At 36.3% G+C, this 14,785-nt stretch overlaps 2 protein-coding genes and 3 pseudogenes across 4 annotated transcripts; all 5 read right to left on the bottom strand.

Annotated features, from left to right (window-relative positions):
* Positions 1–849: 849 nt before the first annotated feature.
* Positions 850–1,362, bottom strand: LOC119578067 (keratin-associated protein 19-2-like). Its single transcript, XM_037925785.1, has 2 exons — positions 1,351–1,362; positions 850–1,183 (listed from the first exon to the last, which is right to left on the bottom strand). The coding sequence occupies exons 1-2, from the start codon at positions 1,360–1,362 to the stop codon at positions 893–895; spliced, it is 303 nt and encodes a 100-aa protein (XP_037781713.1). The 3' UTR covers positions 850–892.
* Positions 1,363–2,941: 1,579 nt separating this feature from the next.
* On the bottom strand, positions 2,942–3,598 carry LOC119578062 (annotated as a pseudogene).
* Positions 3,599–7,300: 3,702 nt separating this feature from the next.
* Positions 7,301–8,009, bottom strand: LOC119578057 (annotated as a pseudogene).
* A 1,826-nt stretch (positions 8,010–9,835) lies between these two features.
* On the bottom strand, positions 9,836–10,320 carry LOC119577650 (annotated as a pseudogene).
* Positions 10,321–10,739: 419 nt separating this feature from the next.
* Positions 10,740–13,838, bottom strand: LOC119578056 (cuticle protein 64-like). 3 transcript variants are annotated; one of them, XM_037925777.1, is made up of 3 exons: positions 13,633–13,838; positions 13,159–13,461; positions 10,740–11,034 (listed from the first exon to the last, which is right to left on the bottom strand). In XM_037925777.1, the coding sequence occupies exons 1-3, from the start codon at positions 13,642–13,644 to the stop codon at positions 10,783–10,785; spliced, it is 567 nt and encodes a 188-aa protein (XP_037781705.1). In that variant the 5' UTR covers positions 13,645–13,838; the 3' UTR covers positions 10,740–10,782. The 3 variants fall into 3 exon arrangements, with proteins under 3 accessions (XP_037781705.1, XP_037781706.1, XP_037781707.1); XM_037925778.1 differs by having other exon boundaries at positions 10,740–11,083; positions 13,208–13,461; XM_037925779.1 differs by lacking the exons at positions 13,159–13,461; positions 13,633–13,838 and adding an exon at positions 11,486–11,596 and having other exon boundaries at positions 10,740–11,322.
* Positions 13,839–14,785: the final 947 nt, after the last annotated feature.

Genomic DNA, 14,785 nt, shown 5'->3' with positions numbered 1-14,785 from the left:
TGTGTGGTGTGTGTGTTGTGTGTGTGTGTATGTGTTGTTGCGTGTGTGTGTGTGTTATGCACACACATTTATAATACTACACACAGTCTATATTTAATGCTTGTGTGAGTGAAATATACATATATAACATAACCCACACATCACAAATATAAAATAATATATATATATATATATATATATATATATATAATATATGTTATACATAATATATATATATATATATAATATATATATATATATATATAAAATTATAAGCGTTATGTTTATATTTTGTATATTTCACACACACAAGTATATACATATAGACTGTGTGTATGTATTTATAAATGGGTGTGCATATATATATATATATTTTATAATTAAAATATTAATATATTATATATATATAAAAATTTTATATAATTAATTAGTTTTTGCAATATATGATAGCAAGGGGCAGAGCTTGACTCGGCTGTTTGCTGAGTTATTGTATTTATGTATATATATGTATATATATGTAATCATGTAAGAGTGCACCATCGCTAAAGTCGCCTTTTATTATCAGTTCAGTTATAGCTGTCATAGTTAACTTTGGGATATACCCTATATGATGCATAATTCAACACCGTTTCATTATATTTCTTTTTTGCTCGAAAATCGCTTTGTACAGGACACTCATATGTCCTGTGGAGCTATGTCAAACAAATTTATCAATTTACTTTTCCCTAAAACATTATGTTTATGAAATGATATGTATACACACATGTGTACATTATATTGTTAGCACTTTTTCTGCAGTGATTTTGCCTATACTTTTTGTTTGAAGTAAAAATCATAAATACATTTGGCATGTTTAAAGGAATCATTGTGTAGAATTGCTCAGTTTTATTCATATTGACTAAAAAAGAATCCTTTAACCGTAGAAACGACCATGGCCCCCAAAGCTTCCGCCGTAGCTTCTGAAGTGGCCGTGACCTCCAAAGCTGCGACCGAAGCTGAATCCAGGCTCAGCCTCAGCACTCCTCTTCCAGCGTCCGTAACCGTAGCTGCTGTACACGGGCCTGTGGGACACGTGCCCATAGCCGCCATAGCCGTATCCGAAGCGGGAAGGATCAGCCTCGGCCTCAGCCTCAGCTACAGGATCAGCTTCAGGATCACCGCTCACACTGACAGCGATAAACGCCACGAGGGCGACAGCGATGGCCTGCAACACAAGGACATACTTTTCAGCTAAAGTCTAAACACAGGTGTAGTCGGGAAAAGAACTGCGGTTGCTTTTACACAAAACATTGAATCTTGCTTAACTTTTCCATTATCCAGTAAGCTATAACATGAAAGGCACAATGTCGCAAAAGGAAGCATACTATTTACCAAAGTTTTCATGTCCACAGGGAATCACTGGCGGCTCTGCCGATGAAGCTCTAGTGTCTCCTTATATAATGGCCGAGGCGAAGCCACGCCCTCTGTTGGGTTATTTCTGTTTGAGTCCCAAGGTTAAATGAGCGAAGTTTTGAAAATAATGCGTCCTTAAAGACCATGCTGGGTATTTTAGGGGAAAAATGTTTTAAGCTCTCTTTGACTTGCCTCTTTGGTATATATTGTATACTTACAAGTGTATGAATATATGGAAATATATCATATATTCAGGAATTACGAAAATTGCATATATTGCAGTTATCAGAAATATCCATCTGTACGTTAATCATTATATTTATTGTTCATATTTATTCATAATGAAAAAAAATACTATAAAAAATCGTTATTGTGATAATTGTCGATATTACCATTGTTATTTTCATCGTTTCTAGTAACACCTGTATGCTTTTTATCATCATCAGATGTAATCATGGTAGTGAATCATTATGATTATTTTCATAAACTTAATATGATTACACTGATATGATTATATTTATCAATCGTCACTGCTACCATTCTTATCAAAATTTTCCTATAATTTTCTCTTTATCAGTATCTTAACCTATATATATATATATTATATATATATATATATATATATATATATATATATCATATATATAAGGTTTAAAAGGATAAGTAGCACCACCCATTTAGCCTGTTGACCTTTTTCCTTGGCGTGTATACACAACTGTTTATAGTATGGAACACGTCGTCACCATGGATAAAAGCGTGGAAGTCTTGTTTTACTTCCGGTAGTTATGGCAATATCGAGCAAATTTCACAGATAGTAATTTAACTAGCTTTATGAAGGCGCACTTCAGCTAAATGTGGTGACATATAGCTCTGCCATTTTTTCATTATTTCATGTATCAGAAGTATTTCTTTATATTTCTTTATTTTTCATTATGACAATGATAAATAGGTCAGCAAAAAGAAAGAAATACAGATTGTAAAAAAGATCCTATTAATATTTGCAATGTAATAGAAAAGAGGCGAGGCTTGACTCGGCTGCTGCCGAGTTAAGGTATTTATGTATTTATATATATACATATATATATATAATATGAATACATATATAGTATGAGTATGCGTGCTCATGTGAGTTGCACCATCACTAAGGTCGCCTTTTATGATCAGCTCATTTATAGCTGCCATAGTTAACTCTGTGATATACCCTTAGAGAAAGTAGCGTCATCATTTCGCATGGTGCATCATTCAGCACCGTTTCTTCAATTATATCTTTTCTTTTCTTACTCGAAAATCGGTTTACACTTTGCACAAGACTCCCATGTGGGGTTTGGAACTATGTCGAATGAAATAATCTATTGCTTTTCCCTAAAATATATATATTTGTTTGTTTGTTTGTTTATTAAATGATATATGTATACATGCGCCATATTTTTAAATAGGAATGGCTTCGCCGGTTCTCACAAAAAAAACACTTCATTTTGATATACGAGTTTTACTAGAGTGATTTTGCCCATTATTTTTGTTTAGAATAACATTCATATATACATTTGGCATGTTTAAAGGAAACATTGTGTAAAAGTGCTCAGTTTTATTCATCTTGAACAAAAGGGATCCTTCAACCGTAGAAACGACCATGTCCCCCAAAGCTTCCGCCGTAGCCTCCATAGCCCCTGTAGCCTCCGAAGCGGCCGTGACCTCCAAAGCTGCGACCGAAGCTGAATCCGGGCTCAGCCTCAGCACTCCTCTTCCAGCGTCCGTAACCATAGCTGCTGTACACAGGCCTAAAGGACACGTGCCCATAGCTGCCATAGCGGGAAGGATCAGCCTCAGGTCGGCCTCAGCCTCAGCCTCAGCACTCCTCTTCCAACGTCCGTAACTGTAACTTCTGTACACGGGTCTGTAGGACACGAGTCCATGGCCTCCAAAGCCGCCTCCATAGCGGCTGGGCTCAGCATCAGCTTCAGGATCACCACTTACACTGACAGCGATAAACGCCACGAGGGCGACAGCGATGGCCTGCAACACAAGGACATACATTTCAGATGAAGTCTAAATAGAGGTGTAGTTGGGAAAAGAACTGCGGTTGTTTTTCAACAAAAAATATTGAATCTTGCTTAACTTTTCCATTACCAAGGGAGCTATAACAAGAAATGCATAATACCGCAAAAGGAAGCATACTACTTACCAAAGTCTTCATGTCCACTAGGAATCACCGACTGCTCTGCCGATGACGCGGCAATGTCTCCTTATATAGTGGCCGAGACGAAGCCACGCCCTTTGTTGGGTTATTTCTGTAGGAGTTCCAAGGCTAAAAAGCGATGAAATTTTGAAGATAATGTGTCCTTAAATGTCATACTGGGTATTTTAGGGAAAAATGTTTTAGAATCTATGACTTGCCCCTTTGGTATATTGTATAGTTACGAATGTAATTACATATATTGCAATTATCATCAGAGGTAGCTATCTGTACTTTAATTATTATTTTTACTGTTTTTATTTATTTATATTGATATCATGAAAGGAATGCTATTGAAAATCGTCGTTGTAAAAACTGTTGATATTATTTTCATCAGTGTTTCCAATAGTAGTTGTATGTTCTTTATGATTATCATCACACTGTAATCATGGTAGTGAATGATTGTGTTAATTTTCGTAGACAATATAATTACATTGATATGATTAACAACCGTCAATCCTACCAATCTTATCAAAATTTTCCTTTGATTTTCTACTTCTCAATATGTTAATATATATATATACATATATATATATATATATATATATATATATATATATATATATATATATATATATATATACGGTGTTTAAAAAGATAAATAACACCACTTCCGTTTAGCCTATTGACTTTTTTCCTTGGAGTGTTCAGACAATTGTTTATAGTATGGAGTACGTCGTCCCATGGATAAAAGCCTGTATTTTTTTTCCTTCCAGTAGATGTGACAGTATCGAGTATATTTCACAAATGATCTTTTAACTGGCCTTATGAACGCTATCTTCATCAGCTAGAAGTGGTGATATATAGCTCCGCCCCTTTTTCACTATTTCATGTGTCACAAGTGTTCCTTCATTACATTTCTTTTATTATCAGTGACAATGGTAAATAGATCAGCAAAAAAAAAAAAAAAGAAGAATAAAATACAGATTGTAAAAAGACCCTATTAATATTTGTAATATATGATAGTAAAGGGGCAGAGCTTGACTCGGCTGTTGCTGAGTTAATGTATGTATATATATATATATATATATATATATATATATATATATATATATATATATATATATATATAAATGTATATATATATATATATATATATATATATATATATATATATATATATATGTATATATATATATATATATATATGTATATATGCGTAATCATGTAAGTTTGCATCATCGCTAAAGTCGCCTTTTATTATCAGCTCATTTATAGCTGTCATAGTTAACTCTGTGATATACCCTAAGAGAAAGTAATGTCATGTTCTATAGTGCATCATTCAGCACCTTTTCTTCTTTATATTTCCTTTTTGCTCGAAAATCGCTTTGCCCTTTGCATATGACACCCATGTGTTCTGTGCCATCCCTAAATGCTAACACATATATATATAACGCACACACACGTGTGTATATATTATTTCGTAAATATATGTTTTAGGGAAAAGTAAATAGATGAATTTACTCCACATTGCTCCAAGGACACATGGGTTTCCTGTGTTCTGTGGAGCTGTGCAGCTATGTGGAATAAAGTCATATATTTACTTTTCCCTAAAACATTATAGGCTTATGAAATGATATATCTACGTGTGTGTGCATTTATATATATATATATATATATATATATATATATATATATATATATATATATATGTGTGTGTGTGTGTGTGTGTGTGTGTGTGTGTGTGTGTGCGTGTGTGTTAGCACCTAGGAATGGCTTCGTCAGTTCACTCCAAAAACATTCTATTTTTATTATTTTTTCTGCTGTGATTTTGCCTATACTTTTTGTTTAGAGTAAAAATCATAAATACATTTGGCATGTTTAAAGGAATCATTGTGTAAAATTGCTCAGTTTTATGCATCTTGACCTAAAAGAATCCTTCAACCGTAGAAACGACCATGCCCCCAAAGCTTCCACTATAGCTTCCTAAGCGGCTGTGACCTCCAGAGCTGCGGCCGAAGCTGAATCTGGGCTCAGCCTCAGCACTCCTCTTCCAGCGTCCGTAACCGTAGTTGCTGTACACGGGCCTAAAGGACACGTGCCCATAGCCGCCATTACCGTATCCGAAGAGGGAAGGATCAGCCTCAGGCTCGGCCTCAGCTTCAGCACTCCTCTTCCAAAGTCCGTAACTGTAGCTTCTGTACACGGGTCTGTAGTACACGAGTCCTTATTAATATTTGCAATGTATAATAGCACAGAGGCGAGGCTTGACTCGGCCGTTGCCGAGTTAATGTATTTATGTATATATATATTTATATATATATATAAAATATGTATATATATATATAGTATGAGTATGCTTTCTCATGTGAGTTGCACCATCACTAAGGTCACCTTTTATGATCAGCTCATTTATAGTTGCCATAGTTAACTCTGTGAAATACCCTTAGAGAAAATAATGTCATTTCGCATGGTGCATCATTCAGCACCGTTCTTCAATTATCTGTTTTTTTTTAACTCGAAAAACGGTTTGCACTATGCACAAGACTCCCACGTGGGGTTTGGATCTATGTCAAATGAAATAATCTATTGCCTTTCCCTAAAGCATTTTTTAAAATTAAATTATGTAGGTATACATGCGTGCGCTATTAAAAAAAAAAAAAATATTAGCACTTAGGAATCGCTTCGTCAGTTCTCACCAAAAACATTTTATTTCGATGTACGAATTTTACTGGAGTGATTTTGCCCATTCTTTTTGTTTAAAATAACATTCATATATACATTTGGCATGTTTAAAGGAAACATTGTGTAAAAGTGCTCAGTTTTATTCACCTTGACCAAAAGGAATTCTTTCAACCGTAGAAACGACCATGGCCCCCAAAGCTTCCACCGTAGCCTCCATAGCCCCTGTAGCCTCCGAAGCGGCCGTGACCTCCGAAGCTGCGGCCGAAGCTGAATCCGGGCTCAGCCTCAGCACTCCTCTTCCAGCGTCCGTACCGTAGTGCTGTACACGGGCCTAAAGGACACGTGCCCATAGCTGCCATAGCCGTATCCGAAGCGGGAAGGATCAGCCTCAGGCTCGGCCTCAGCCTCAGCCTCAGCACTCCTCTTCCAACGTCCGCAGCAAAAAGAAAGAAATACAGATTGTAAAAAAGATCCTATTAATATTTGCAATGTAATAGAAAAGAGGCAAGGCTTGACTCGGCTGCTGCCGAGTTAAGGTATTTATGTATTTATATATATACATATATATATATATATATATATATATATAATATGAATACGTATATAGTATGAGTATGCGTGCTCATGTGTGTTGCACCATCACTAAAGTCGCCTTTTATGATCAGCTCATTTATAGCTGCCATAGTTAACTCTGTGATATACCCTTAGAGAAAGTAGCGTCATCATTTCGCATGGTGCATCATTCAGCACCGTTTCTTCAATTATATCTTTTCTTTTCTTACTCGAAAATCGGTTTACACTTTGCACAAGACTCCCATGTGGGGTTTGGAACTATGTCGAATGAAATAATCTATTGCTTTTCCCTAAAATATATATATTTGTTTGTTTGTTTGTTTATTAAATGATATATGTATACATGCGCGGTATTTTTAAATAGGAATGGCTTCGCCGGTTCTCACAAAAAAAACACTTCATTTTGATATACGAGTTTTACTAGAGTGATTTTGCCCATTATTTTTGTTTAGAATAACATTCATATATACATTTGGCATGTTTAAAGGAAACATTGTGTAAAATTGCTCAGTTTTATTCATCTTGAACAAAAGGGATCCTTCAACCGTAGAAACGACCATGTCCCCCAAAGCTTCCGCCGTAGCCTCCATAGCCCCTGTAGCCTCCGAAGCGGCCGTGACCTCCAAAGCTGCGACCGAAGCTGAATCCGGGCTCAGCCTCAGCACTCCTCTTCCAGCGTCCGTAACCGTAGCTGCTGTATACGGGCCTGAAGGACACGTGCCCATAGCCGCCATAGCCGTATCCGAAGCGGGAGGGATCAGCCTCGGCCTCAGCCTCAGCTACAGGCTCAGCCTCAGCACTCCTCTTCCAACGTCCGTAACTGTAACTTCTGTCACGGGTCTGTAGGACACGAGTCCATGGCCTCCAAAGCCGCCTCCATAGCGGCTGGGCTCAGCATCAGCTTCAGGATCACCACTTACACTGACAGCGATAAACGCCACGAGGGCGACAGCGATGGCCTGCAACACAAGGACATACATTTCAGATGAAGTTTAAATAGAGGTGTAGTTGGGAAAAGAACTGCGGTTGTTTTTCAACAAAAAATATTGAATCTTGCTTAACTTTTCCATTACCAAGGGAGCTATAACAAGAAATGCATAATACCGCAAAAGGAAGCATACTACTTACCAAAGTCTTCATGTCCACAGGGAATCACCGACTGCTCTGCCGATGACGCGGCAATGTCTCCTTATATAGTGGCCGAGACGAAGCCACGCCCTCTGTTGGGTTATTTCTGTAGGAGTTCCAAGGCTAAAAAGCGATGAAATTTTGAAAATAATGTGTCCTTAAATGTCATACTGGGTATTTTAGGGAAAAATGTTTTAGAATCTATGACTTGCCCCTTTGGTATATTGCATAGTGACGAATGTAATTACATATATTGCAATTATCATCAGAGGTAGCTATCTGTACTTTAATTATTATTTTTACTGTTTTTATTTATTTATATTGATATCATGAAAGGAATGCTATTGAAAATCGTCGATGTAAAAACTCGATATTATTTTCATCAGTGTTTCCAATAGTAGTTGTATGTTCTTTATGATTATCATCACACTGTAATCATGGTAGTGAATGATTGTGTTAATTTTCGTAGACAATATAATAACATTGATATGATTAACAACCGTCGATCCTACCAATCTTATCAAAATTTTCCTTTGATTTTCTACTTCTCAATATGTTAATATATATATATATATATATATATATATATATATATATATATATATATATATATATATATATATATATACGGTGTTTAAAAAGATAAATAACACCACTTCCGTTTAGCCTATTGACTTTTTTCCTTGGAGTGTTCAGACAATTGTTTATAGTATGGAGTACGTCGTCCCATGGATAAAAGCCTGTATTTTTTCCCTTCCAGTAGTTGTGACAGTATCGAGTATATTTCACAAATGATCTTTTAACTGGCCTTATGAATGCTATCTTCATCAGCTAAACGTGGTGACATATAGCTCCGCCCATTTTTTCACTATTTCATGGGTAAAAAAGTGTTCCTTCATTACATTTCTTTTATTATCAGTGACAATGGTAAATAGATCAGCAAAAAAAGAATAAAATACAGATTGTAAAAAGACCCTATTAATATTTGTAATATATGATAGCAAAGGGGCAGAGCTTGACTCGGCTGTTGCTGAGTTAATGTATTTATGTATATATATATATATATATATATATATATATATATATATATATATATATATATATATATATATATATGTATGCGTAATCATGTAAGTTTGCATCATCGCTAAAGTCGCCTTTTATTATCAGTTCATTTATAGCGGTCATAGTAACTCTGATATACCCTAAGAGAAAGTAATGTCAACATATTCTATAGCGCATCCTTTAGCACCTTTTCTTCTTTATATTTCTTTTTTGCTCGAAAATCGCTTTGACCTTTGCATATGACACTCATGTGTTTTGTGCCATCCCTAAGCGCTAACATATATATATATATATATATATATATATATATATATATATATATATATATATATATATATATATATATAACGCACACACACGTGTATATATATTATTTCGTAAATATATGTTTTAGGGAAAAGTAAATAGATGAATTTACTCCACATAGCTCCAAGGACACATAGGTTTCCTGTGTTCTGTGGAGCTGTGCAGCTATGTGGAATAAAGTCATATATTTACTTTTCCCTAAAACGTTATAGGCTTATGAAATGATATATCTACGTGTGTGTGCATTTATATATATATATATATATATATAATATATATATATATATATATATATATATGTGTGTGTGTGTGTGTGTGTGTGTGTGTGTGTGTGTGTGTGTGTGAGTGTGTTTAGCACCTAGGAATGGATTCGTCAGTTCACTCCCAAAAACATTTTACTTTTATGAGTTTTTTCTGCAGTGATTTTGCCTATACTTTTTGTTTAGAGTAAAAATCATAAATTCATTTGGTATGTTTAAAGGAATCATTGTGTAAAATTGCTCCGTTTTATGCATCTTGACCTAAAAGAATCCTTCAACCGTAGAAACGACCATGTCCCCCAAAGCTTCCACTATAGCCTCCGAAGCGGCTGTGACCTCCAAAGCTGCTGCTGAAGCTGAATCCGGGCTCAGCCTCAGCACTCCTCTTCCAGCGTTCGTAACCGTAGTTGCTGTACACGGGCCTAAAGGACACGTGCCCATAGCCGCCATTGCCGTATCCGAAGCGGGAAGGATCAGCCTCAGGTCGGCCTCAACCTCAGCACTTCTCTTCCAACGTCCGTAACTGTAGCTTCTGTACAAAGGTCTGTAGGACATGAGTCCTTATTAATATTTGCAGTGTATAATAGCAAAGAGGCGAGGCTTGACTCGGCCATTGCCGAGTTAATGTATTTATGTATGTATATATATATTTGTACATATATAAAATATGTATAGATATATAGTATGAGTATGCATTCTCATGTGAGTTGCACCATCACTAAGGTCGCCTTTTATGATCAGCACATTTATAGTTGCCATAGTTAACTCTGTGATATACCCTTAGAGAAAATAATGTCATTTCGCATGGTGCATCATTCAGCACCGTTCTTCAATTATCTGTTGTTTTTTTTTAAACTCGAAAATCGGTTTGCAACATGCACAAGACTCCCACGTGGGGTTTGGAACTATGTCGAATGAAATAATCTATTACCTTTCCCTAAAACATTTTTTAAAATTAAATAATGTAGGTATACATGCGTGTGCTATTAAAAAAAAAAAAAAAAAAAAAAAAAAAAAAAAAAAAAAAAAAAAACATTAGCACTTAGGAATCGCTTCGTCAGTTCTCACCAAAAACATTTTATTTCGATGTACGAGTTTTACTGGAGTGATTTTGCCCATTCTTTTTGTTTAAAATAACATTCATATATACATTTGGCATGTTTAAAGGAAACATTGTGTAAAAGTGCTCAGTTTTATTCATCTTGACCAAAAGGAATTCTTTCAACCGTAGAAACGACCATGGCCCCCAAAGCTTCCACCGTAGCCTCCATAGCCCCTGTAACCTCCGAAGCGGCCGTGACCTCCGAAGCTGCGACCGAGGCTGAATCCAGGCTCAGCCTCAGCACTCCTCTTCCAGCGTCCGTAGCCGTAGCTGCTGTACACGGGCCTGTGGGACACGTGCCCATAGCCGCCATAGCCGTATCCGAAGCGGGAAGGATCAGCCTCGGCCTCAGCCTCAGCTACAGGCTCAGCCTCAGCACTCCTCTTCCAGCGTCCGTAACCATAGCTGCTGTACACGGGCCTAAGGACACGTGCCCATAGCGCCATGCCGTATCCGAAGCGGGAAGGATCAGCCTCAGGCTCGGCCTCAGCCTCAGCACTCCTCTTCCAACGTCCATAACTGTAGCTTCTGTACGCGGGTCTGTAAGACACGAGTCCATGGCCTCCAAAGCCACCTCCATAGCGGCTAGGCTCAGCATCAGCTTCAGGATCACCGCTCACACTGACAGCGATAAACGCCACGAGGGCGACAGCGATGGCCTGCAACACAAGGACATACTTTTCAGCTAAAGTCTAAACACAGGTGTAGTTGGGAAAAGAACTGCGGTTGCTTTTACACAAAACATTGAATCTTAACTTTTCCATTATCCAGGGAGCCATAACAAGAAAGGCTCAATGTCGCAAATGGAAGCATACTATTTACCAAAGTCTTCATGTCCACAGGGAATCACTGGCGGCTCTGCCGCGATGAAGCTCTAGTGTCTCCTTATATAATGGCCGAGGCGAAGCCACGCCCTCTGCTGGGTTATTTCTGTTTGAGTCCCAAGGTTAAATGAGCGAAGAAGTTTTGAAAATAATGCGTCCTTAAATGCCATGCTGGGTATTTTAGGGGAAAATGTTTTAAGCTCTCTTTGACTTGCCTCTTTGGTATATATTGTATACTTACAAGTGTATGAATATATGGAAGTATAATATATATTCACGAATTACGAAAATTGCATATATTGCAGTTATCAGAAATATCCATCTGTACTTTAATCATTATATTTATTGTTCATATTTATTCATGTCGAATAAAAAAAAAATAATAAAAAATCGTCATTGTGATAATTGTCGATATTACCATTGTTATTTTCATCGTTTCCAGTAACACCTGTATGCTTTTTATCATCAGATGTAATCGTGGTAGTGAATCATTATGATTATTTTCATAAACTTAATATGATTACACTGATATGATTATATCTATCAATCGTCACTGCTACCATTCTTATCAAAATTTTCCTAAAATTTTCTCTTTATCAGTACCTTACCCTATATATATATCATATATATACGGCTTAAAAGGATAAGTAGCACCACCCATTTAGCCTGTTGACCTTTTTCCTTGGCGTGTACACACAACTGTTTATAGTATGGAACACGTCACCATGGATAAAAGCGTAGTTATGGCAATATCGAGCAAATTTCACAAATAATCATTTAACTAGCTTTATGAAGGCGCATCTTCAGCTAAATATGGTGACATATAGCTCTGCCACTTTTTCACTATTTCATGTATCATGAAGTATTTTTTCATTATTTTTCTTTTGAAAATGAGTTATTAATGACAATGATAAATAGATCAGCAAAAAGAAAGAAATACAGATTGTAAAAAGACCCTATTAATATTTGCAATGTATAATAGCAAAGGGGCGAGGCTTGACTCGGCTGTTGCCGAGTTAATGTATTTATGTGTGAATATATACATTTATATATATAAAATATGAATATGTATATAGTATGAGTATGCGTGCTCATGTGAGTTGCACCACCACTAAGGTCACCTTTTATGATCAGCTCATTTATAGCTGCCATAGTTACCTCTGTGATATACCCTTAGAGAAAGTAGCATCATCATTTCGCATGGTGCATCATTCAGCACCGTTTCTTCAATTATCGAAAATCGGTTTACACTTTGCACAAGACACCCACGTGGGCTTTGGAACTATGTCGAATGAAATAATCTATTGCTTTTCCCTAATTTTTTGTTTGTTTGTTTGTTTGTTTGTTTATTAAATGATATATATATACATGCATGTTGTTTTTAAATAGGAATGGCTTCGTCGGTTCTCACAAAAAACACTTCATTTCGATATACGAGTTTTACTAGAGTGATTTTGCCCATTCTTTTTGTTTAAAATAACATTCATATATACATTTGGCATGTTTAAAGGAAACATTGTGCCGAATTGCTCAGTTTTATTCATCTTGAACAAAAGGGATCCTTCAACCGTAGAAACGACCATGGCCCCCAAAGCTTCCGCCGTGGCCCCTATAACCTCCGAAGCGGCCGTGACCTCCGAAGCTGCGACCGAAGCTGAATCCAGGCTCAGCCTCAGCACTCCTCTTCCAGCGTCCGTAACCATAGCTGCTGTACACAGGCCTAAAGGACACGTGCCCATAGCTGCCATAGCCGTATCCGAAGCGGGAAGGATCAGCCTCAGGCTCGGCCTCAGCCTCAGCCTCAGCCTCAGCACTCCTCTTCCAGCGTCCGTAACTGTAACTTCTGTACGCGGGTCTGTAAGACACGAGTCCATGGCCTCCAAAGCCGCCTCCATAGCGGCTGGGCTCAGCATCAGCTTCAGGATCACCACTTACACTGACAACGACAAACGCCACGAGGGCGACAGCGATGGCCTGCAACACAAGGACATACATTTCAGATGAAGTCTAAACAGAGGTGTAGTTGGGAAAAAAAAACTGCGGTTGTTTTTCAACAAAAAATATTGAATCTTGCTTAACTTTTCCATTACCAAGGGAGCTATAACAAGAAATGCATAATACCGCAAAAGGAAGCATACTACTTACCAAAGTCTTCATGTCCACAAGGAATCACCGACTGCTCTGCCGATAACGCGGCAATGTCTCCTTATATAGTGGCCGAGACAAAGCCACGCCCTCTGTTGGATTATTTCTGTAGGAGTTCCAAGACTAAAAAGCGATGAAATTTTGAAAATAATGTGTCCTTAAATGCCATACTGGGTATTTTAGGGAAAAATGTTTTAGGATCTTAGACTTGCCCCTTTGGTATATTGTATAGTTACGAATGTAAATACATATATTGCAATTATCATCAGAAGTAGCTATCTGTATTTTAATCATTATTTTTACTGTTCTTATTTATTTATATTGATATCATGAAAGGAATGCTATTAAAAATCGTCATTGTAATAACTCGATATTACCATTGTTGTTATTTTCATCAGTGTTTCCAATAATAGTTGTATGTTCTTTATTATTATCATCACATTGTAATCATGGTAGTGAATGATTGTGTTGATTTTCATAGACAATATAATTACATTGATATGATTAACAACCGTCAATCCTACCAATCTCATCAAAATTTTTCTTTGATTTTCTACTTCTCAATATGTTATATATATATATATATATATATATATATATATATATATATATATATATATATATTCATATATATATATATATATATATATATATATATACGGTGTTTAAAAAGATTAATAACACCACTTCCGTTTACCCTATTGACTTTTTTTCCTTGGAGTGTTCAGACAATTGTTTATAGTATGGAGTACGTCGTCCCATGGATAAAAGCTTGTATTTTTTTCCTTCCAGTAGATGTGACAGTATCGAGTAAATTTCACAAATGATCTTTTAACTGGCCTTATGAATGCTATCAATAAATAAATGAATGCTATCAACTAAAAGTGGTGACATATAGCTCCGCCCCTTTTTTCACTATTTCATGTGTCACAAGTGTTCCTTCATTGCATTTCTTTTATTATCAGTGACAATGGTAAATAGATCAGCAAAAAAAGAATAAAATACAGATTGTAAAAAGACCCTATTAATATTTGTAATATATGATAGTAAAGGGGCAGAGCTTGACTCGGCTGTTGCTGAGTTAATGTATTTATGTATTTAAATATGTATATATATATATATATATATATATATATATATATATATATATATA

This window comes from Penaeus monodon, chromosome 10 (assembly GCF_015228065.2).
Source record: "Penaeus monodon isolate SGIC_2016 chromosome 10, NSTDA_Pmon_1, whole genome shotgun sequence".
NCBI classification, from domain to species: domain Eukaryota; kingdom Metazoa; phylum Arthropoda; class Malacostraca; order Decapoda; family Penaeidae; genus Penaeus; species Penaeus monodon.
This window is presented reverse-complemented; position numbering and strand designations above follow the sequence as displayed.